The following is a 22,964-nucleotide window of genomic DNA, read 5'->3' as shown; positions in this document are numbered from 1 at the left end:
GCGTCGTAGAGGAAGACAAAGTAGTTGTCACTGTTGTGGACGTGGTCGCTTCTTCAGTGGTGGTCGATGTGGTAGTTGTTGTAGTACTAGAAGAGGGCGATTCATTAAGCGAATCTTCTCCGAGACTCTTCGTCGTAGGAGAAGTCGCAGTAGCATCAGTACTCGGAGTTGTAGAGGAGGAAAGAGTAGTTGTTATTGTTGACGACGTGATCCCTTCTTCAGAAGTGGTTAACGTAGTAGATATCGTAGTACTAGAAGAGGACAGTTCGTCGGCCCAGTCTTCCTCGGGACTCTCTGTTATAGTAGAGGTCGCGGCAAAGTCAGTCGTCGGAGTTGTAGAGGAGGATAGAGTAGTTGTCACCTTTGTGGACGTGATCGCTTCCTCAGTAGTGGTCGATGTAGTAGATGTCGTAGTACTTGAAGACGACAGTTCATCGACCCAGCCCTCCTCGAGACTCTCTGTCGTAGTAGCGGTCGCGTTAACATCAGTACTTGGCGTTGTAGAGGAAGACAAAGTAGTTGTCACTGTCGTGGACGTGATCGCTTCCTCAGTACTGGTCGATGTAGTAGATGTCGTAGTACTTGAAGAGGACAGTTCATCGATCCAGCCCTCTTCGAGACTCTCTGTCGTAGTAGAGGTCGCGGCGAAGTCGGTAGTCGGCGTTGTAGAGGAAGACGAAGTAGTTGTCACTGTTGTGGACATGGTCGCTTCTTCAGTGGTGGTCGATGCAGTAGTTGTCGTAGTACTAGAAGAGGGCGATTCACCGAGCAAATCTTCTCCGAGACTCTGCGTCGTAGTAGAAGTCGCGGTAACATCGGTAGTCGGCGTCGTAGAGGAGGACAAAGTAGCTGTCACTGTTGTGGACGTGGTAGCTTCTTCAATAGTGGTCGATGAAGTAGATGTCGCAGTACTAGAAGAAGACAATTCATCGAGCCCATCTTCCCCGAGACTATGCGTCGTAGTAGAAGTCGCGGTAACATCGGTAGTCGAAGTTGTAGAGGAGGACAAAGTAGTTGTCATTGTTGACGAGGTGATCGCTTCTCCAGTAGTGGTCGATGTAGTAGATGTCGTAGTACTTGAAGAGGACAATTCATTGACCTTGCCCTCCTCGAGACTCTCTGTCGTAGTAGAGGTCGCGGCAAAGTCAGTCGTCGGAGTTGTAGAGGAGGATAGAGTAGTTGTCACCCTTGAGGACGTGATCGCTTCCTCAGTAGTGGTCGATGTAGTAGATGTCGTAGTACTTGAAGAGGATAGTTCATCGACCCAGCCCTCTTCGAGACTCTCTGTCGTAGTAGAGGTCGCGGCGAAGTCGGTAGTCGGCGTTTTAGAGGAAGACAAAGTAGTTGTCACTGTTGTGGACGTGGTCGCTTCTTCAGTGGTGGTCGATGTAGTAGTTGTCGTAGTACTAGAAGAGGGCGATTCATTAAGCAAATCTTCTCCGAGGCTCTGCGTCGTAGGAGAAGTCGCAGTAGCATCAGTACTCGGAGTTGTAGAGGAGGAAAGAGTAGTTGTCATTGTTGACGACGTGATCGCTTCCTCAGTAGTGGTCGATGTGGTAACTGTAGTAGTTGTCATTGTTGAGGACGCGGTCGTTCTTTCAGTAGTGGTTGATGTCGTAGTACTAGAAGAGGACAGTTCATTGAGCCAGTCTTTCTCAAGGCTCTCCGTCGTAGTAGAAGTCGCGGCAAACTCGGTAGTCGGAGTTGGAGAGGAAGACAGAGAAGTTGTCACTGTTGAGGATGTGATCGCTTCTTCAGTAATGGTCGATGCAGTAGATGTCGTAGTACTAGAAGAGGACGGTTCATCGAGCCAATCTTCCCCGGGACTCTGCGTCGTAGTAGAAGTCGCGGTAACATCGGTAGTCGAGGTTTTAGAGGAGGACAGACTAGTTGTCATTGTTGAGGAGGTGATCGCTTCTCCGGTAGTAGTCGATGTAGTAGATGTCGTAGTACTTGGAGAGGACAATTCATCGACCCAGCCCTCCTCGAGACTCTCTGTCGTAGTAGAGGTCGCGGCAAAGTCAGTCGTCGGAGTTGTAGAGGAGGATAGAGTAGTTGTCACCTTTGAGGACGTGATCGCTTCCTCAGTAGTGGTCGATGCAGTAGATGTCGTAGCACTTGAAGAGGATAGTTCATCGACCCAGCCCTCCTCGAGACTCTCTGTCGTAGTAGAAGTCGTGGTGGCCTCGGTAGTTGAGAATGTCGAGGAAGGAGCCGACGGAATTGAAGTCGCCTTGACAGTGCCCAGTGCACGGGAGTGGCCAGCGTATATCATAGTGCTGGGACGATGCCACGATTCTCGCGCTTCACTAAGTGATTGTTGTGCAGCCGTCCACCACGACTTACCGCGAGCCGTTGCGGCTTCATACTCCACTTCGTCCCTCGAACCTGGGGACTCTCCAGCGGTCCACGAGCGCGACTCTCCCATATCTCGTACCGGTGTTGTGGCTGTCCAAGCTGCAGACGACCCTGACCTAAAGTGCGTCTCAGAATCATGACGCGAAACGTCTTTCCCATATTGTGATATTTCAGAGTTCCCCGCCCATCGTCCGAGCGCCATAGTTGCTACCCCTGCTGTTGTTTCAGCCCAGACGGAACTTAAACCAGAGGCTCCAACGGTGTTAATATCACTCCACTCCGCGTTCGATCCGGACGCAGGCAATGTCCTACGTTCACTCTGAAGTGCATCAGAGACTCCAGATAGCGCATCGGATTGATCCCTGTCCCAAACATCCGAAACACCACCAGAGGGATGGTCGCCTTGTGTCCACCAAAACTCATTTCTGGCTGCGAGAGTGGGATACGCTTCTCCTTCAGACTCTCCTGTATGCCAAGAGCGCGAGCCGCCTGTGTCTTGCACCGATGCCGCGGTCGTCCATATTGCGAAGTCTCCTGTGCTTGTATCCGCCTTGGAATTGTGAGAGGAAGAAGATTCCCCAGACTGAGGTACTCGAGAACTCCTCGACCACTGACCAAGCGCAGAGGCCGCTACTTCCGAGGCTGTTCCATCCCAGGCCGAGCCTGAACCGCTAGCCTCGCCGGTATCGCTTGTACTCCACTTGGTGTTCACTCCTGCTTCGTATGCCGCATCGTGCCCTTGCTTAAGTGTAATGGAACTCCCGGAAAAGGTATCTGTCTCATCTCGATGCCATACATCAGCCGCTCCTCCCACGGCCTGCTCTGCGGATCTCCACCACCACTCATTCCTCACGGCTACCGGGGCTTTCTCGTGATTATCGAGATTTCCAGTCCTCCAAACGTGCGTATGCCCTCCGTCTTGAACCGATGATGAAGTTGTCCAAGTTGCAGATGATCCCGATCTTGTCTCTTTTACGGAGCTGTGAAGTAGGAGAGATTCTCCAGATTGCGGTATTTCCGAACTTTTCTCCCATCGTCCGAGCCCTGCCGATGATATTCCCACTGCTGTTCCATCCCAGGCGGAACTCGAACCAGAATCTTCAAAAGTATTGCTAGCACTCCATTTTGTGTTCGATCCCGTTCCGGATAGTGTCTTGCCTCGACTCTGAAGTGCATCAGAGACTCCAGATATCTCATCCGATTGTTCTCTATCCCAGAGATCCGAAGCACCACCCGAGTCCAGGTTGTCTTGTGTCCACCAAAACTCATTTCTGGCTGCGATAGTGGGATCCGCTCCTCCCTTAGACTCTCCTGTATGCCAAGAGCGCGAGTCGCCTGTGTCTTGCACCGATGCTGCGGCCGTCCATGTTGCGAAGTTTCCTAAGCTTGTATCCGCCTTGGAATTGTGAAAGGAGGAAGATTCCCCAGACTGAGGTACTCGAGAACTCCTCGACCACTGACCAAGCGCAGAGGACGCTACTTCCGAGACTGTTCCATCCCAGGTCGAGCTTGAACCGCTAGCCCCGACGACGTCGCTTGTACTCCATTCTGTGTTCACTCCAGCTCGGTATGGTGCATCGTGCCCTTGCTGAAGTGCGACGGAGCTCCCGGAAAAGGTATCCGTCCCATCTCGATGCCATACATCAGCCGCTCCTCCCACGGCCTGCTCTGTGGATCTCCACCACCACTCATTCCTCGTGCTATCGGGGACTTTCTCGTGCTCACCGAACTCTCGAGTGGTCCAAACACGCGAATGCCCTTCGTCTTCGACCGAAGATGAAATTGTCCAGCTTGCAGATGACCCCGATCTCGTCTCCGCCAGAGAACTGTGAAGTAGAAGATATTCTCCCGATTGGGGTGTTTCTGAACTTTTCTCCCATTGTCCGAGCGCTGCAGACGAAATTCCCGCTGCTGCTCCATCCCAGACGGAACTCGAACCAGAACCGTCGATAGTACTGCTAGCACTCCATTTTGTGTTTGATCCCGCTTCGGATAGTGTCTTGTCTTGACTCTGGAGTGCATCAGAGACTCCAAATAACGCATCAGACTGATCTCTATCCCAAAGATCCGAGGTACCACCCGAGGGGTGGTCGCCTCGTTTCCACCAAGCCTCATTCTTGGCTGCGAGAGTGGGATCCTTTTCTCTTTTTGACTCTCCAGTATGCCAAGAGCGCGAGTCGCCTGTGTCTTGCACCGATGCCGCGGTCGTCCACATTGCGAAGGCTCCTGTGCTTGTATCCGCCTTGGAATTGTAAGAGGAAGAAGATTCCCCAGACTGAGGTACCCGAGAACTCCTCGACCACTGACCAAGCGCAGAGGACGCTATCTCTGAAGCTAATCCATCCCAGGTCGAGCTTGAACCGCTAACCTCGCCGGTATCGCTTGTACTCCACTTGGTGTTCACTCCTGCTTCGTATGCTGCATCGTGCCCTTGCTTAAGTGTAATGGAACTCCCGGAAAAGGTGTCCGTCTCATCTCGATGCCATACATCAGCCGCTCCTCCCACGGCCTGCTCTGCGGATCTCCACCACCACTCATTCCTCACGGCTGCCGGGGCTTCCTCGTGATTATCGAGATTTCCAGTCCTCCAAACGTTCGTATGCCCTCCGTCTTGAACCGATGATGAAGTTGTCCAAGGTGCAGATGATCCCGATCTTGTCTCTCCTACGGAGCTGTGAAGTAGGAGAGATTCGCCAGATTGGGGTATTTCAGAACTTTTCTCCCATTGTTCGAGTGCTGCAGAGGGTACTCCCGCTGCTGTTCCATCCCAGACGGAACTCAAACCAGAACCGCCAATAGCATTGTTAGCACTCCATTTTGTGTTCGATCCCGCTTCGGATAGTGTCTTGCCTAGACTCTGAAGTGTATCAGAGACTCCAGATAGCGTACCCGATTGATCTTTATCCCAGAGATTCGAAGCACCACCCGAGGCGTGGTTGTCTTCTTTCCACCAAATCTCATTCCTGGCTGCGGATGTGGGATCCGCTTCTCCCTCAAACTCTCCTGTATGCCAAGAGCGCGAATCGCCTGTGTCTTGTACCGATGCCGCGGTCGTCCATGTTACGAAGTTTCCTGAGCTCGTATCCGCCCTGGAATTGTGAGAGGAAGAAGATTCTCCAGACTGAGGTACCCGAGAACTCCTCGACCACTGACCGAGCGCAGAGGCCGCCACACCTGAAGCTGTTCCATCCCAGGTCGAGCTTGAACCGCTAGCCCCGACGATGTCGCTTGTACTCCATTCCGTGTTCACTCCTGCTTCGTATGGCGTATCGTGCCCTTGCTGAAGTGTAATAGAGCTTCCGGAAAAGGTATCCGTCCCATCTCGGCGCCATACATCAGCCGCTCCTCCCACGACCTGCTCTGTGGCTCTCCACCACCACTCATTCCTCACGGCTGCCGGGGCTTCCTCGTGATTATCGAGATCTTCAGTCCTCCAAATGTGCGTATGCCCTCCGTCTTGAACCGATGATGAAGTTGTCCAAGTTGCAGATGATCCCGATCTTGTCTCCCGTACGGAGCTGTGAAGTAGGACAGATTCTCCAGATTGGAGTATTTCCGAACTTTTGTCCCATTGTCCGAGCCCTGCCGACGATATTCCCGCTGCTGTTTCATCCCAGACGGAAGTCGACCCAGAATCTTCAACAGTATTGCTAGCACTCCATCTTGTGTTCGATCCCGCTTCGGATAGTGTCTTGCCTTGACTCTGAAGTGCATCAGAGGCTCCAGATAGCGTATCCGATTGATCTTTATCCCAGATATTCGAAGCACCACCCGAGGCGTGGTTGTCTTCTTTCCACCAAATCTCATTCCTGGCTGCGAGAGTGGGATCTGCTTCTCCCTCAAACTCTCCTGTATGCCAAGAGCGCGAATCGCCTGTGTCTTGCACCGATGCTGCGGCCGTCCAAGTTGCGAAGTTTCCTAAGCTTGTATCCGCCTTGGAATTGTAAAAGGAGGAAGATTCCCCAGACTGAGGTACTCGAGAACTCCTCGACCACTGACCAAGCGCAGAGGACGCTACTTCCGAGATTGTTCCATCCCAGGTCGAGCTTGAACCGCTAGCCCCGACGATGTCGCTTGTACTCCATTCTGTATTCACTCCAGCTTCGTATGGTGCATCGTACCCTTGCTGAAGTGCGACGGAGCTCCCGGAAAAGGTTTCCGTCCCATCTCGATGCCATACATCAGCCGCTCCTCCCACGGCCTGCTCTGCGGATCTCCACCACCACTCATTCCTCGTGCTATCGGGGACTTTCTCGTGCTCACCGAACTCTCGAGTGGTCCAAACACGCGAATGCCCTTCGTCTCGTACTGATGATGAAGTTGTCCAGCTTGCAGATGATCCCGATCTCGTCTCGCCAGAGAGCTATGAAGTAGGAGAGATTCTCCAGATTGGGGTATTTCAGAACTTTTCTCCCATTGTTCGAGTGCTGCAGAGGGTATTCCCGCTGCTGTTCCATCCCAGACGGAACTCAAACCAGAACCGCCAATAGCATTGCTAGCACTCCATTTTGTGTTCGATCCCGCTTCGGATAGTGTCTTGCCTTGACTCTGAAGTGTATCAGAGACTCCAGATAGCGTACCCGATTGATCTTTATCCCAGAGATCCGAAGCACCACCCGAAGCTTGGTCGCCTTCTTTCCACCAAATCTCATCCCTGGCTGAAAGCGTGGGATCCTTCTCTCCCTTTGACTCTCCAGTATGCCAAGAGCGCGAGTCGCCTGTGTCTTGCACCGATGCCGCGGTCGTCCATGTTACGAAGTTTCCTAAGCTTGTATCCGCCTTGGAATTGTGAAAGGAGGAAGATTCCCCAGACTGAGGTACTCGAGAACGCCTCGACCACTGAGCAAGCGCAGAGGCCGCCACTTCTGAAGCTGTTCCATCCCAGGTCGAGCTTGAACCGCTAGCCCCGACGATATCGCTTGTACTCCACTCCGTGTTCACTCCTGCTTCGTATAGTACATCATGCCCTTGCTGAAGTGTAATAGAGCTTCCGGAAAAGGTATCCGTCCCATGTCGGCGCCATACATCAGCCGTTCCTCCCACGGCCTGCTCCGTGGCTCTCCACCACAACTCATTCCTCACGGCTGCCGCGGCTTCCTCGTGATTATCGAGATTTCCAGTCCTCCAAACGTGCGTATGCCCTCCGTCTTGAACCGATGATGAAGTTGTCCAAGTTGCAGATGATCCCGATCTTGTCTCCCGTACGGAGCTGTGAAGTAGGAGAGATTCTCCAGATTGGGGTATTTCCGAGCTTTTCTTCCATTGTCCGAGCGCTGCCGATGATATTCCCGCTGCTGTTCCATCCCAGGCCGAACTCGAACCAGAATCTTCAACGGTATTGCTAGCACTCCATTCTGTGTTCGATCCCGTTCCGGATAGTGTCTTGCCTCGACTCTGAAGTGCATCAGAGACTCCAGATAGCTCATCCGATTGATCTCTATCCCAGAGATCCGAAGCACCACCCGAGGCCAGATGGCCTCGTGTCCACCAAAACTCATCCCTGGCTGCGAGAGTGGGATCCGCTCCTCCCTCAGACTCTCCAGTATGCCAAGAGCGCGAATCGCCTGTGGCCTGCAGCGATGCCGCGGTCGTCCATGTTACGAAGTCTCCTGTGCTTGTATCCGCCTTGGAATTGTGAAAGGAGGAAGATTCCCCAGACTGAGGTACTCGAGAACTCCTCGACCACTGACCAAGCGCAGAGGACGCTACTTCCGAGGCTGTTCCATCCCAGGCCGAGCTTGAACCAGTTAATTCTGAATTGTTTGCGATACTCCAGTTTGCGCTGCTCCCCACAGCAAGGGATCCATTCGTGCTCCGGTATAAAGATGAGTCACCAACATGAAAATCTCCTCGTTGCCATCGGTTCGAAATTCCCTCTACAGGTTGTGCAGAGTCCTTCCACCAGATTTCATTGGGTCCCTCAGGCCTTCGTGATTCTGCTCTAGTCCACCGATCGGTCTGACCTATATCCTCACCCATCGATCCACCTATCCACTCGTTCCAGGAGCCTCGGTCCACTGTTTTAGTTGTATATCCAGACGAAGCACTGGATCTACCCACTGTGGGAGCTCGGGAACTGGCTGTCCAATGTTCCCAGGCTGCGCGGGAAAGTGGCGTTGTTGCTGTCGTGTCCCATACACCTTTTGAACCAGATTTGTCCAACTCATTCTTTGCACTCCATTTCTTATTGATTCCTGTTGCAGTGATTGCATCACTGCTGACATTCTCATTCAGCTTGTCAGCGTGGCTATACCAAGCTAGAACGATACCAAATAGGAGCATGTCATACTGATGTAAAATAACTGCTCTGGTTAATGACGAGAGTATTGTTGCCGGATGCGAGACGTCACTTTTGATGGATGAATAGCGGTGTAGGTCCACACATTTACCTGTCGATATTTTTGCATACACTAGGGCTCCTCTTGTACATTAAAACTGTTACACTAGAATGAGTGCACGCGGGGCTTCTCTAATTACTCGACGTCAAACAGATGCTAAACCTCAGGGATCTCCTTGGCACCGAGAGGACCATGCAGGTAGCCACACTGGCAGTCTCGGCATGGAAATGAATCGCTCGAATATCTTTGTTCGTGTAGTGACGGCTGTTCGTTTAGTCTTTGGATAGAAACGAAGGGTCTGAGGAGTGTTTGGGAATTCCCAGGGCCTTTTAGCGAATAGGAAGCCCTCTTAGAAGATGTACTTCAGGAGGACTATCACTATGTTAGTCTTGTGTGGATTGGGGTTATTTTAATCGCTGAAAAATTGTAGTGACTGGTGTGGGATTCGAACCCGGCATAATTTCGTGGCGCGTGACGGTGACCATCAGTGTCGCACAGCCTCACCTGTCCGATAACTGTTGTTCTATCAGGCGCATCTGTTTGTTGTTATTGTATGAGTCCCGCGACGGACGGCACAATAAAGCCTCAGAAGGTTGACCTTACCGACGTTCCTTCTCTGCGGGCAGAGATCATATCGGGGGATCTTTCCAGAGTGAAGCCAGTGTTCTCACGGGATAGCAAGTACTAAGCCGCCAGCAGTAGCTCACATGGTGGAAGTCCTGCCTTGTAGGTATCTATATTGTGGCAGTGGAAAGGAGATACTCAAGTACAGCCTCAGTGCTGAGCGACTAGTAAAAGCATTGTGCGGCCACGAAGATGCCGTGACTGATCTTTGCCTCAACTCCGATGGTGATCTAGTCAGTAAGTCTAATCGGCACAAGGAGCCTCTCATAGGAATTCGCAATAGGTTGCAGCTTGGATGGTACTATAAGAATTTGGAAGGATGATGTCAGCTCGAAGGTCCATCAACTTACCAAGCCTATACGCTTCATGGACACTGACAAGACTGGAAATGTTTGGTAGTACACTACAGGGGTAAATTATATAATAGAATCTGAACTCCTTATCGTTCACCGCTGCTTTGGCGAGCTTATCATCGATCGCTTGTGTAGTCTGTGGAGGCAAACATGTGGTGTTGGTGCTTCAAGAATGCTGTTATTAATCGAGACTTGTCCAACAGGTTCGTAGTCTTACAGGATGAAGGGGCTACTGCCGCCTACCCCAAGGGCACTCTCTGTGAGTTTGATATATCCACAGGCAAAGTGTAGTATAGTGGGGGGCTGCGAGCTGTCGATGGCAATGAGATGATACTCTTCAGATATGCTCATGTTTATGCTGGTTGTATTCATGCGATGCAAGTGTCACCCTCTGGACGGTTCGCAGCCGCTATCGTAAGCAAAGTAGCACCCGGTGTTTACTCCTCTACAATGCATTCTAGGTTGGGGGTCATGCTGGACGGTTGTTGGTCAATTGCCGCAACGAAAAGGTTACGAGGGAATGGCGACAGCTTCAACGGGGATCTGCTAGACTTACTGTGAGGCTAAGGCGGCGAAGGCTGTTGATTTCTTGTCTATAGGCACTGGCCTTTCACCCCTCGGATGAGCATATCGCTACCGGTGATCAGAATGGTCGTATCAGGAGATGGTAGTAGTGGTAGAGGCTAGGATGATTTCTGAGAAGTGTGGTAGGTATGTCTTTTCGGGTGAGGATAACAGATCTCTCGCCGGGTCTGGGGAACGGGAGGCTGTGAAGAGCGAGCAACACTGGCACTGTACTCCTGTCAAGGGCTTGGCCTTTGCTGGCGCTAGCGATGTCCTTATATCGGTCGCTGGGGAAGCTGTAGGTTATAATGATGATGACATTTAGTTTACTCCTTCTCATCTCGCAGGTGCTGTGTCAATGGACATCGCCATCCCAAAGGCATCCAGGAGTGCTGCCGCGCATAGCCCGTAGTGGAGCCGCACAGATGGCAGTTGGTCCGGCGAAGCAGGGGCTAGTTGCTGTCATCGGCAAGGCCAACTCGGTGTCGATCGTAGATGTTAATAACAACCAACTGTAGTGGTCGGGAGGGACAGCGGTTCATGATTATGGTCATACAGGAAATGTACCCTATACGGCATGGCCACTACGGAGGCTGCTGCTACTGTGGAGGAAGGGTCGAGGAAGGCGGCCGGAGGGACTATGCTGTCTTCGAGTTCCGGCTGTCAGCTTACTGCTCTGGAAGACAACGCTGTTCTAGTTAGCTCACCAGCATTCACTGACGTACAGGTAGTGTAGTGGTCATGCTTCATTGGTGCATCGGAAGAGGTCGTGGGTTCTATCCCCAGGGGATGCATTATACCATGTAGTATTGCCTTGCTACGGTTAGATATTCGATGCAGCGGAGCTCCGTTTGGCCGACGAGATCGTCCCATTGGTTGCTCGTAACTTCGTCACTACTGCGTGGCAGACCGGCAGCAAAACAGGAGCGATTCCACCAGTTCCTTGGGTACCCTCGAAAGGCCCTCAGTATCCTCTTAGTACTGCGGTCAGGTGGTGTCTGCCAGTAGTGGTAGCAACGATGGTTCCTGGCTGGTCGGAGCGCTGCATCGTCCAAGTGCTATCGATGGTGAAGGCGACGAGACTCTGTTGAAGTTCTGGGATAGGAAGGGCAATAGGCTCCACACGGTAGTACAGCAGCTTTCGAGTAGAGCTGTTGGCATCGACTGCTGCTAGGTCTGTGTATCCCCACATAAGGATCGCATTACGGCCTTGTTGCCTATAACGCGGAAACTGCCGGAAACTGCTGCTGATGGGTCTGAGAGTGAACAGTTATTCGCCTCCTATTCGAGAGACGGTGAGTTGGTATATTCATGAGCCTGTGTTAAGTGGCATGTCAGGAACTGTATCTATATGGGGTCTGGTAGCCCCGGATGAGGCCAGTGAGAATAGCAATAGGAGGTGGCATCTGAGGGCCTCATTGGGCTGGAGGGGCCACACTGTCCCTCAGGCTATGACCTGTGATGAGGACGGCTCGGTAGGGGCGTCTGTGAGCGTTGTGAGTGGTGATGGACTGTGGCGTTGTTGTAGGTGTTGGTGGCGGCTTTTGGGAATTATGTTACTATATGGTCCCTCGATAGCTACACAGAACTCACTGCTGGTCGAATCGTAAGTGGCGTACCGCGTGATGGCCAACATGGACTTCATTTTCAGCACATGTCAATGCCTGTGAAGGGAGTGCATATGTATGGCACTCGACTGTACTGTCTGACGGCATCTAAGGGGGGTAGGGGAGGTGTATGTGTATTACCGTGCTTGACATTGAATCAGTTTCCCTCCTGACCTCGGTGGATCTACTCACACTGAAGACCGACAAGACCGTCACCTTTCATGGCAAGGCTTCCTCTCTGTCGGCCCAGATAGGCAAGGAGAAGATGTTCATCACGTGTCCTCGCAAGGTGAGCAGCATTAGCGGTGCGTAATCATTGTCAAGAGGTATCTCCGCTAGGTTCTCTGCTTCTCGGCACCAGCATTGAAACTGGTGTCGAGTGTGCCGTTGTCAGCATCTGCTGTCAGTTCATGTGTCCTCAGTACTGGTCTTGTTATAGTCTGGGATCAGTCTGGCAAGGTGGGCTTGGAAGGGTTCATCCCAGTGAGGGTCGTTGTAGGTGCTGAAACTAGACCCTGATTCCCCAGTGGAAGGAGTTAATGAGATTAACACGTCTATGCCTCCCGTGGAGGAGGCGGGTGTCGAGGAGGACAGCAAGATGATAGTAGAAGAGGAGGAGGAGGAAGAGCAAGAAGGGGTTGAAGATCTCATTGATGCTGTTGACCAGTGGAGTCTCGCTGACGATAAGATGCTCAAGAATGTGAATGTGGTAATAATTTTACGGCGCGCGGTCGGAGTTCATAGCAGTGTGTTCTGTTTCAGTTGAGTGCACTGAACAGTCTTGTCGAGCCAACTGCACCTTCCCACGTTTGTCCGATGCCGTCGAAGCTCCTCCCGGATCTCTTGGACCGTATATTTGACGTGTCTCGATCGACAGCGGCAGATGGCGCCTATCGGAGGAACTTCACGTCGTCGTAATGGGTGGTTATTAGGAAGCTTCCCTAACTCAACGTACATAACAAAAACAGGCGGATACTGCTGCCTTTGGACATATCGTTATTAGATTTCGTCCACTACAGTTTACCACGTACTTCCAGTTTCCTCTCCAAATGCTGGGCTGTTGCGTTGTTAAATCCGGAAAGAGTTACCACTGGTTTTAGTGGGCAGATGCGAATGATGAGTATTGAGAGAAGCACTGGATGGTGATGGAGGTGTCGGGAGTAAAGGCCTTCGGGACGTACTTGAAGGGTCACTTTGATAGCCTTAGAGGAGGGCTTGTGGCCATGGACTCGACCGGAACGGGGTAATGGTATTTAGAGAGTAGCACGGGAGACTGCTGTCACTATCAGTACGATATCCTGTATAGAGTTCATCGACTACTGCTGTCATGAACTACACCACTTTAGTAGTCATGCTGAGGCCACGGCTATGTTCCTGACGCTGGTTGGGCGACAGAGAGGAAGAAGCCGACGCTCGGGAGTGCTTTGTGAGGCTGAATCGTATGGTGTTGTACATGCTTTGTTGGAAGATACAGACTGTGCTGATATGGACGAGCTGTTTGCTCACAACAGTGGACGACAGGAGAGCTCGGCTGAGGGGAGTCAGGGAAGGCAAGCTTAAGAGGTCACTATGCTGGGGGATTATAGGTGTCAGGTATGCTCACGGGTGTAGAGGTGACAAATGTGGTGACAGGGCGGATGATGCAGAGGGTGGATTCAAGCCGTGGGTAGCTTGCAGCAGAGAGGTATAATCGCCGGTGTATAATTGGGTATAAACGTTGGGTTGAGGTACTTGAGGGATCCCGGGTCGCAGTCGAGAAACATTCAACTTTGGTGTCTGGGCAGTCGCAGTGGGATATAAATAGTGGTGTATTGAGAGGGTCCGGAGTGGAGAGGGAATCAAGGCAGCAGTCTCTCGGTGAGGGTATTGATCAACAGTTCCTGACACGTGCTCGGCGCATGAGGAAGTAGTAATATTGCTGTAGCCGATATAAGCAACGAGATCTGCAGAGATCATGAAGGCCCTCCAGCTCTGCCGAGTCAGCACGGAGCTCTCTCTAGTACTACTGTGTTGGTGGATGCCACCGTAGTCACGGCTGTTGCTATCCTGTAGTCGGTCCAACAGCTGGTCCCGCAAACGTATGGTGGGAGGATGTCCGAGATCCTGTACTCTGGGACTTCTTGAAGTACCCTCGTGTATTAGAATGCTAGTACTACATCGTTTACTTCAGTCACTGTAGAGCTGCTACCGATCGCCTTAGAGAGCTTGGTCGTTACCGACCTCAGTGACCATGATATTGACCATGTTATCGGTGTTGGTCGCTACTGTAACAGTTGTGTTTGAAGAGTTTGCGGTTGGTACTCCAATTGCAGTGTTCGCAGGAAGGCTATGCTGCGACATGCATCCTTGAGACTCTCGCGGATGCATGTCGCAGCGGTCAATAAGGAGGGGTCGTTCAATAAACCGATGATTTCGAAACTCGGAACACGCATAATACGATGCTAGAGTCGATCCTGAATTCCAGAATTGTTTTAATGGTAATGGGGAGAATTGCAGTCCTATATCAATTCTTCGATCCATTTTTTCATCAGCGATCACCCACTGTCTGTCGCCGGGTACGATGTAACATTACTCGACGCGAAAGTAACAGGCGTACTTAACCCAAGGTGCAAGAGACTCAATTCGTAGAAGCCATCTCATAAGGTGTCACAATCGTCTGTTCAACCGCTTGGATCGCTCCGAAGATAGTGTCCTGATCGATACCGTACGTATTGAAGTGATGCATGAAGGCTCTGCCAAGAGAGACAGTACTGCAGTCGATTGCGAGTAGTCGCCGCGGCACTTACCCATGCCGAGTCTTCTCGGTAGCATTTTCTAGGAGCTCGTTGACCATCCTCGCGGTATACGTCCAATTCACAGCCAAACTTATCCCGTGATTGTCTGTCTTTGAGCGGGAGAGGCGCCGTCTAAGTGGAGCAAATCACAAATAATCCACCCGTCAAGTGCATAATGAGCTGGCTTAGGGGCGTTCACTAGTTAGAAGTTCCTTACCGCAGAGACGTACTCACCTCAAGTCGACGTTATAGGGCCCATTCCAAGACACCCTTCCTCCCAAGCATGAAATGATCTTCTCAGTTACAGTCGATTCTGCAGCTGAACTCACCACAGCTCTTGCTGCTATGAGTGAATTTGGCAGACGCGCTGCCGGGAGGTGCATGCGCAGGCTCTCTAGATTCTTCGAAGAGTAGACATGTGCGAACTTGAGGGTTGGCATTGGGCAAACGACTCATTGGAAATCGTCGAGACCAAGACCACTCCTGCTCTGCAGCGTGTCCAAGATCGCCGCAGCAATTCTGCTGTTGAGTTCCTCCACAGAGGAAGCCTTGAAGCTGCTGTTCTCGACGAAGATTCCGAAGTCACAAACCTCTTCTATCCGTTGCAAAGCGAGAACTTCGTTGATGGACTGAAAGCAAGCCATGATAGATTGACCTTCGAATTGGTCCCATCTCGAACCCGCATAGGACTCCCTCCAAGGGGATCAGCTACAATAGAGAGGGCAGTGAGTAGGCCATGGCTTCCTAGCTGTTCTCGGGCCATCTCCATCACTCTACTGCCAAGGCCGCCTCCCGTTCCTCCTGCTAGCGAATGTACGATAACAACATCCAAGCTACGATCGTTGTACCTGCGAATGTATGACACCTTAGCTGTCAATTATGCTCTTCACTCGATCTCGCGTCGCAAAGTGTCCTCAATCTGCTCCAGGAACTCCGGGTCGTTATCGACGTATCCTGAAGAGCGGTTTATGATCAGCCTCATGTCGCTGTTAATGATTGTCAGTAGATTGAGTAACATTCAAAACATCATTGAAGTGACGTGAATTCCTCGCCATGTTACCCATAGCCCAGCTCCCTCCTCTCCCCCTTGCTGTAGTGTCTGCGATACAGAGTTGATCTCTGAAGAATAGTCCTTGTCTAGATCTGGCTTCGCACCGCATTGTTCTCATCGGTTTTGGCTCCGTATCGACGAGGATTGCCCCTACACTGGCAATTCAATAGAGGTCCGAGTCAGAAAACGTACTGGGTGTTGGGGGCTCCTCGTCATAGTACAGCATGCCATGTAGTGGAGCGAGCTTACTCCACATCGCCCCACCAACTTGTATCCCGCATTGACCAACATGGACGATGAGGGAATCGTCGATGCTCGGCATAGTACAGCCTATTCCACGGAGGCGAAGCGACGCACCGCCGTTATTGACAACAACAACAATTCAGAAGACGGAGGTCAGTAATCAAGAGATGAAATAAAAGCGATCTTCTCCACCGAGACGTGGTAGCCACGTGCTCGAGAGCCTACACCACCCCTAGGCCAGGAGAAGGGTTCAAGTTTAACTGTCACTATTTCATCACATGACTATGTTCTGCTTGCGCAGTAAGACTCTCGTTTCGTACTCGATTCTCGGGCTCTGGAAAATACACACATCGTATCGCACCACATAAGGTACGGTTCGCCCATTTCGAAATGATTCCCATCAACCTCCAGTAGCGTCGCATTCACAGCAAGCGTTCATGGCCCACTTGTATGCAAGGAAAAGTTACCATGATCGGTGTATCAGGAATGCATCAATGCTGCAGTGACAACGTGATCGATCACCTTAATTCCGAACACGACTCTCAATTCAATAGGATACGTAGTTTAAGCTTGAGAGAGCAGAAGTCAGTTAACGTATGGGAACCGTTGTCGAGGGTTGTCTAAGTCACATAGGTCTTCCCGAAGAATCCTGACGAGGAATGACTATACGACAGCACATCCCAACAAGTTCGGCCGGGCAACTGGGCCAAGGGCTGGTCGTGTTAGACACCATCGTTATGGGACGATGTTGGTTTTTGTAAAGAATTATGATATGAGACCCGCAACTAGTGGAACACAACAGAATAACAGTAGAAGCAGAAAGAATCCGAATCAGTTTAGACAAGGTGGATCTGCACTTGGATATAGGAACGAGTTTATTGTCGTAAGGACAGCTATAAAAGGATCTCGACAGCCAACCGAGCCGCCAACCTGAGCACAATGCCAATGAGATCAATCCTATGCAGCCTTCTAGGCTTCATTCGATATCGATAGACTCATTGGCACTGTCTTGGTGTGATGGTAAGAATAAAGTGGTACAGCGATTAACTGATAGCTGCAAAATGAGCCAGAGAGGGACAGTACATCGGGGGGACGAGAGCACCCGTTAAGGAACAACGACGCCTCCGGTACATCCGAGAACGGAATTATCACTGTAAATAGAGAATCACACATCACCACCAAAAACACTCAATGACTACTGAAACCGACGGTCTTACCAGCACGGCACGACCTCTCCATGCATACAAACAGAGAAAGTGGCATATCATCGAGTGTCAGCAACAGGAGACAACTGAGCATCGCTCGGCAACTAGAATAGTAATGACCGTAGAAACTATCGAGACCCTTCGTTTACTTGGTATTATATAGTAGTTAAGGACACTATTGTTATCATCTTCCTCCACCTCTCCAGAGGCAAGAACAGCGACAAATAGTATTATGGGTAGTACAGAGAGGATACGACTAAAGACTGAACGTAGTAAGATTACTGAAGAACAACACTCAAGCACTCCGAGACCAGAGTGAATGAACTTAACAGAGACCCGAACAACCGGCGGGTCTCATATAGATTCCCTTAGACCTCGCACACGCTTATATAGCTACTGTAAGGCACTGTTGGTAAAGATGACAATGAAGTTGCGAACTTGGCAGCCAACAGCCAGAGTGTTTAAGTGTAGTTGAACCGACTCTTTGCAAAAAGCTTAAAACACTTGGTACAAAGAGACCGGTACACTGACATGATAGTGACCGCACCATAAGTAGTACAATCAAGCCTTGGAGAGGTAAGAGGAGGAGGATGATGAGGAGGAGGCTAGTGAGCAGCACTCATACAATAAGGGAGAACAACAAAGGTACAGAAAGTAACAACAGGAACGAAGGAATATGAGAGCGATTCGACGCCTCCCTTGCACTACTGCTACAACTGTAACCTCAGTACCTTCATATAATAGTGGCTTTCAGTCATCAAAGTTGGCCGTCCGAGGTCACGCCACACGCGACGACGCTGGCACTATGACATCAACCAGTAGCAGAGACTAAAATCGGGTACTTCTCAACAATAGTCTTTATGCGATTATACCGCATATCAATACATATAGGGTTAGTGACGATAACGAACAGGAGCATACACAAGTGTATACCACAGTAAACCGACGCTGCACTAGCACTGGTTACTGATGGGTAAACGACAGCATGCCTGCTCGAGACAATGAGAAATGATGAAATACAACAATAATGATGATGATACCACAACTCTAGCAGAATGATCATACGAATACTCGATCGGGCTAGCAGCACCTAATGATGAGAGCCGCATAGCACTGAAGATCATTCTACGGTTTCTGTAGCAGAGTAATGGATGCTACATAATGAGGATTCACAGTGAGACACCTACATCGTCTCCTGATTAGTAGCACTTCCCAACAAGCTATCACTAGCCTTCTGCGAAGTACCATATACAGCAGTAGAGAGGTAGTAGGAAGCACTCTCAGAACCAGCGAGAGGGAAGTCAGGCCAATTGCCAGGAAGAAGGGATGCATCAGTAGTATTGGAACCGTAAGGGGTGTAGCTATTCGGCATAGTCCCTGAGTGGGACTCAGAGAACGCTGACTGCTGGTCGTTAACTGCAAGTAGAGTCTGAGGGAAAATGACGATACGTGTAATGTCACTCGAGTTCGCCTACCTCCAGCGCCTTCAGCAAACTAGGGTCGGTTAAGTCAGGCTGTTGGTTGTTGACCTGGCCGTTACCACCGTCGAGCGTAACAGTAGGGGAAGCCTGCTGTTGACCCTGGACTGATCGAGTCTCTGAGTACGGCGACGAGGCCATGGACAGTAGGGAAGACGTCGGGGACATTGTGGATGCCACATTGTTAAGCAGTATGTCACTCGAGGTACTCAATAGAGGGCTCGAATGACTCGTCGGGGCGTGAGCAGGAAGGCTATTGGGAACAGACTGCATCAGCGATGGGACCGACCACGAAGGAATAGCCATAGAATCAGCAGCAGGAAGAGAGGACGACACCGGACTGGCAAGACGGTTACTATTGTTGTTACGTTGGAGGCTTGCCGCCGGTACACCATTCATCTGAGGAGCACAAAATCGATGAGAAATATAACTATCTTATCTCTCACCTGCTGTTGTTGTTGTGTGTGCTGATTCTGACCAAGCCGACCTTGACGTGAGAGTTCAAGGGCTCCTGCCAGAATTGACTCTTGAGCCTGGGTCTTGTTATGAGAGAGCTTGCAGTTAGGATCATTGCAGCTCCCATCGAGAGCACCCAAACACACTTGTGGGCTGCTGTTGCCAAAAGGTGACCTCAGCTCCTCAGGCGAATGAGCATACTGGCAATTGGCGTCCTTGCAGTTACGACGAGCACACATCTTAGTCTTGTAGAAGTCTGGACGAGCACCGAGTTCGCTCAGCTGATGGGCAAACGTACAGCGACTTCCATACCTGAACGAGAGTAACACCATGAACACTCAGTGACTTGGTCTACGATAACTACCTGCAACTTCCACGCATATAATGGCGACAAACTTTAGTCTTGTAAAGTTGCACCTTCATATTGTTAATTTCACCACCGCTGTTGTTACTGCTACTAGGGGAACCCACAGTAGATGGGAGACGTTCATCACCGTTATTTTGGGGCTTCCTCGCTACCGGACTCCTGCTCTTACCGTTGGCACCACGCCTAGGCCTTGGGGAAGAAGCAGAACTGTGGGCAGATCGAGTACTACTACTGCCAGTAGGGGACGTGGAGGACGTAGACTCACGAGACGTGATGTTGATAGACTTATTAGAAGTTGGCGAAGTCATACTTGTTGGTAATTAGGAATTGTCGATTTTAGAGGAATGACAGTATTTTGTCAGAAGAATAGAGAGAATGTTGCAAAGCAAAGATTATTAGCAACTGAGAGGGAAGCCATAGGGAACATCTACGACCAGGAAGACCAATGTGAGGATACTCTAAGCATCAGCTACGGGACACAAGATTGAACACAAGAGCGGACACACAAACGGATTGGAGATGCCAACTGATGAAACTATCTACTGGAGCACTAGAACACACTTCAATGCACGGTGTATGAGTAGAGTAGCTCTTTGGTGGACATGTGCATCTCAATCACACAAAAGAAGCTTAGAAAGCAATCCCACACGGGGAATGGGTGTCCCTTTCCGTCAACCCTCCTTCCTTTTGGCCGAGTGGTATGACGCGCGGTTAGTGTCCCGCCGACCCAGGTTCAACACCCAGTCGAACCACCTCGAAATGAATCGCCCTGTTGCCGACTTCCGTTGCCTCGTCATGTGTTGCCCCGACATTCTTCCCGTTCCTTTAGTTTATAATTTAGATATCTCCACAAGTGGTGGTGGTATATGGCGTTTTCTCTTATGCATCTGATAGAATCCGGTCTGTTGGTGACCGACGCCGGGGCCATCCTCAGCGAACGGAGAGTTCTCCACAAATGTGATATTGGGAATCGTCTACACGACAATACACAAGGGAAATCGAGAACCACTATGGTGATGATGGAATAATCGATACAAGGTGGCCTGAATAAGAATGAATTGTTACGATCTCCTTAATACCCGACTTCACACGGCTGCTTGTAATGTCATTTCTGAACAATTGGGAACAGTACTATCAAGCAGAACAGTATTCGACTGTGAATGGAATTTTAGGGATTTCTGAGTGACAACTGTCATGTCGTTTGAGTGCATTCTAGCCCTCTTGGCTGCCCAATAGATAATCTCGACAAGCCAGGCTTCGACAGTGGTGTCAAGGGACAGCTGTCGACCCTCCTATATAGTGTGCGGACTTTCGGCAGATGTAATGAAGGGATTGCTGCGCTGCTAGGTCGTTCTACATGTGATCCTCTTCAGACCCGATTGTGATAATGAACCTCCTCGTTATCTTGTATGAGCTCATTTTTGGTTAGAGAAGGGCGATACTGTACAATTTGGATTGTTTCAACAATCCTAGGTGTGTAGTTACTCAAAATGAGGGGGAGCGAGCAGGGAGATGTGATTGAAGTCCTATCATAGGACATTCATATTCATTGGTAGCAACAGATTGTTAGTGATGCCTCCCTTACGAGGAGTCCTACATCGATCGGGTAGACAGACGCAAGTAGGCATTGATCACGACTGCCTATTCTCACGCTACCCCACAGGGCCCGCTGACTACCCGAGTTGCTACACCTCAGCTCGGGTCAACCACCCACAATACGTGCTGCAGTTGGCGGAACAGTGAGCCTTCGTCGAGAGGTAGGATGCATGATCAGTTATACTCATAATGCCACTTCAATTATCGCCACTCGAGCAGGTCATAGGAGTAGAGTCTGAATCAGTTAGAACAGGGCGGCAACAAAATGGTGGATTCGAACGACCGAAGCACATTGATGGGGTCGGACGAAGTCCAAAAGACGGAGTGCAAAAGCGGTAGAACTAGCATGCAGCCTTGTCGATGAAACATTTCTCCCCTCTTGAGAATCCGATATATATTGGGGCTGAACGACACTTGCATTGCACTCCACTATATTGCACTCCGCTAATCATGAAGTAATCATGGAGGTCACGTAGTGCCTTAAAGGTCACGTATCATGATGATGTTATCGGAGATGAAATTGGTACAAATTTAATATCAGGGGGACTAGCTCAAATGGTAGAGCGCTCGCTTAGCAAGCGAGAGGCACCGGGATCGATGCCCGGGTTCTCCACTTTTTGCACGCATTGTGTTGCTTACCACCTCTACGCAAGATATTCGAAATCAGACTCATTGCATCAATATCACATTGACTCGACTAAATCCAACGCGACTTCAGACGTGATGAAAAAGTGTTTTATGATTATTTTCCCATCCACTGCCCAGTAGTTAATGAAGGGGTCTTTATCGGCCGTACTTCTGGAACTCCCATTCACCATTATCTAACAACAGGATAATGCTCACGAGGGTTGGAGTCCAACAGATTGACTTCTCACCCAAAGGGCAAACCTGCCTAGTCTTCAGCCACCTGGAAATGCAGTGGAAATGGAAAGCGTGGTTACAGACACCCCACGCAACCGTGCAGTCCTAAAGACGAGCAACATATCGAAGTTCCGTAGTCGGCGCGTAGACAACTCACCTCACTACTGTGAGAGCCCTGATTCGCCTGACACTCGATACACAAATCCATGATGTGATTACGACATATCGCACAATTGTCAACAACGATATCCCATGCCCACAGGGACACAGCATTCCATCTGAGGGTTACAAATACCGAGAGCAAAGGCATGGCAAGGGAAACTTACTTCTTAATTTCAAATCTCTTCTCTTCCGAAGACCCGCTCGAACCTGCAGTGGCTACGGCACTCGATTCAGCCATTATCGAATCCACAAGAGTGAACACTGCAACAAACCTGGGATTCCCACACGTAGAACGCAACGATAGGTCAAAACCATGAGAAAGCGTTCATGTACACGACTCCATAGGCCTCAGTGAGAGGGGACCAACCTTTCGATTATTTTCTGGTGCTCATCTGATTTCATTGCCTGCTAGTTGATGAGTCATCAACTTGATGACGTTCTCCCTGCTACCCGAATAGTTTCTTCTCGTGGTTAACGAAACAGTCTGTAATGTTACTCTACCGTTTCATTGCCGGGAGTACAGAAGCATCCTCGTCATGAGCACTCCCCCAGAGGCATCCTAGTGTCGCTGAGAAGGGTCTCCAGGCGGAACTGCCTGGGCCAGCCGTACTGGATCTTGTACCTCCTCAAAGAGACCGGAGTGAATGAGCACCTTGGCGGCAGTCATGGCTCCCCACAGGCCTGCCCAATGACCAAGTGACGGAGAGGGAAGCCTTGTTGTGAAGGATCTCGAGGACAAGCTCAACTACACCTTTTAAACATCTAGTTCGTCTTTGGAACCATCAATTTCGTCGGGACGCGCGAAGTTGGAGGTACGAATCCGAAACGGGAAGATCATATTCGCAATTAGAACTTTCAACTTCGTCATAGAACTTTCAAGTTCGTCCGAAGTCGATAGGAAGTCAAGTTCGTTCTAATAGAACTTTC

General features: G+C 50.4%; 12 protein-coding genes and 1 non-coding gene across 13 annotated transcripts; 3 read left to right on the top strand and 10 right to left on the bottom strand.

The window, feature by feature from the left end:
* Positions 1–162: 162 nt before the first annotated feature.
* On the bottom strand, positions 163–378 carry Pmar_PMAR007513 (conserved hypothetical protein; the record flags this gene model as incomplete). The annotated part of the gene is made up of 1 exon (XM_002764899.1): positions 163–378. A coding segment is annotated over one exon (216 nt), but the record flags the coding sequence as incomplete, so codon positions are not given.
* A 299-nt stretch (positions 379–677) lies between these two features.
* Pmar_PMAR007512 (60 kDa glycoprotein, putative) lies at positions 678–1,076 on the bottom strand (the record flags this gene model as incomplete). Its single annotated transcript, XM_002764898.1, has 1 exon — positions 678–1,076. A coding segment is annotated over one exon (399 nt), but the record flags the coding sequence as incomplete, so codon positions are not given.
* A 12-nt stretch (positions 1,077–1,088) lies between these two features.
* Pmar_PMAR007511 (merozoite surface antigen 2, putative) lies at positions 1,089–1,622 on the bottom strand (the record flags this gene model as incomplete). Its single annotated transcript, XM_002764897.1, has 1 exon — positions 1,089–1,622. A coding segment is annotated over one exon (534 nt), but the record flags the coding sequence as incomplete, so codon positions are not given.
* A 69-nt stretch (positions 1,623–1,691) lies between these two features.
* Positions 1,692–1,952, bottom strand: Pmar_PMAR007510 (merozoite surface protein 2, putative; the record flags this gene model as incomplete). Its single annotated transcript, XM_002764896.1, has 1 exon — positions 1,692–1,952. A coding segment is annotated over one exon (261 nt), but the record flags the coding sequence as incomplete, so codon positions are not given.
* A 110-nt stretch (positions 1,953–2,062) lies between these two features.
* Pmar_PMAR007509 (hypothetical protein) lies at positions 2,063–6,666 on the bottom strand (the record flags this gene model as incomplete). Its single annotated transcript, XM_002764895.1, has 1 exon — positions 2,063–6,666. A coding segment is annotated over one exon (4,604 nt), but the record flags the coding sequence as incomplete, so codon positions are not given.
* Positions 6,667–7,706: 1,040 nt separating this feature from the next.
* On the bottom strand, positions 7,707–7,929 carry Pmar_PMAR007508 (hypothetical protein; the record flags this gene model as incomplete). The annotated part of the gene is made up of 1 exon (XM_002764894.1): positions 7,707–7,929. A coding segment is annotated over one exon (223 nt), but the record flags the coding sequence as incomplete, so codon positions are not given.
* A 1,295-nt stretch (positions 7,930–9,224) lies between these two features.
* Pmar_PMAR007507 (WD protein, putative) lies at positions 9,225–12,871 on the top strand. The gene is made up of 20 exons (XM_002764893.1): positions 9,225–9,377; positions 9,427–9,557; positions 9,604–9,715; positions 9,877–9,960; positions 10,015–10,087; positions 10,135–10,230; positions 10,273–10,340; positions 10,385–10,535; positions 10,585–10,751; positions 10,796–10,964; positions 11,065–11,184; positions 11,229–11,363; positions 11,412–11,532; positions 11,576–11,712; positions 11,766–11,843; positions 11,889–11,961; positions 12,006–12,133; positions 12,184–12,303; positions 12,344–12,553; positions 12,607–12,871. Exons 1-20 carry the CDS (start codon positions 9,250–9,252, stop codon positions 12,760–12,762), a joined length of 2,457 nt encoding a protein of 818 aa, XP_002764939.1. The 5' UTR covers positions 9,225–9,249; the 3' UTR covers positions 12,763–12,871.
* A 1,590-nt stretch (positions 12,872–14,461) lies between these two features.
* On the bottom strand, positions 14,462–14,677 carry Pmar_PMAR007506 (hypothetical protein; the record flags this gene model as incomplete). The annotated part of the gene is made up of 2 exons (XM_002764892.1): positions 14,462–14,576; positions 14,631–14,677. 2 exons carry the CDS (start codon positions 14,675–14,677, stop codon positions 14,462–14,464), a joined length of 162 nt encoding a protein of 53 aa, XP_002764938.1.
* Positions 14,678–15,070: 393 nt separating this feature from the next.
* Pmar_PMAR007505 (beta-tubulin, putative) lies at positions 15,071–15,991 on the bottom strand (the record flags this gene model as incomplete). The annotated part of the gene is made up of 5 exons (XM_002764891.1): positions 15,071–15,247; positions 15,331–15,466; positions 15,509–15,572; positions 15,679–15,819; positions 15,862–15,991. The coding sequence occupies 5 exons, from the start codon at positions 15,989–15,991 to the stop codon at positions 15,071–15,073; spliced, it is 648 nt and encodes a 215-aa protein (XP_002764937.1).
* Positions 15,992–17,103: 1,112 nt separating this feature from the next.
* Pmar_PMAR007504 (hypothetical protein) lies at positions 17,104–17,949 on the top strand (the record flags this gene model as incomplete). The annotated part of the gene is made up of 2 exons (XM_002764890.1): positions 17,104–17,229; positions 17,872–17,949. The coding sequence occupies 2 exons, from the start codon at positions 17,104–17,106 to the stop codon at positions 17,947–17,949; spliced, it is 204 nt and encodes a 67-aa protein (XP_002764936.1).
* Positions 17,950–18,300: 351 nt separating this feature from the next.
* Positions 18,301–19,742, bottom strand: Pmar_PMAR007503 (conserved hypothetical protein; the record flags this gene model as incomplete). The annotated part of the gene is made up of 5 exons (XM_002764889.1): positions 19,416–19,742; positions 19,042–19,363; positions 18,805–18,994; positions 18,593–18,714; positions 18,301–18,546 (listed from the first exon to the last, which is right to left on the bottom strand). The coding sequence occupies exons 1-5, from the start codon at positions 19,724–19,726 to the stop codon at positions 18,301–18,303; spliced, it is 1,191 nt and encodes a 396-aa protein (XP_002764935.1). The 5' UTR covers positions 19,727–19,742.
* A 1,812-nt stretch (positions 19,743–21,554) lies between these two features.
* Pmar_PMAR007502 lies at positions 21,555–21,627 on the top strand. The gene has a single exon. It is a non-coding gene; the product is annotated as a tRNA-Ala (tRNA).
* Positions 21,628–21,797: 170 nt separating this feature from the next.
* Positions 21,798–22,275, bottom strand: Pmar_PMAR007501 (conserved hypothetical protein; the record flags this gene model as incomplete). Its single annotated transcript, XM_002764888.1, has 4 exons — positions 21,798–21,835; positions 21,890–21,980; positions 22,033–22,153; positions 22,202–22,275. 4 exons carry the CDS (start codon positions 22,273–22,275, stop codon positions 21,798–21,800), a joined length of 324 nt encoding a protein of 107 aa, XP_002764934.1.
* Positions 22,276–22,964: the final 689 nt, after the last annotated feature.

This window comes from Perkinsus marinus (assembly GCF_000006405.1).
Source record: "Perkinsus marinus ATCC 50983 genomic scaffold scf_1104296976014, whole genome shotgun sequence".
In the NCBI taxonomy this organism is placed as follows: Eukaryota; Perkinsozoa; order Perkinsida; family Perkinsidae; genus Perkinsus; species Perkinsus marinus.
The sequence above is the reverse complement of the archived record's forward strand: the minus strand, read 5'-3'. Positions and strand labels throughout refer to the sequence as shown.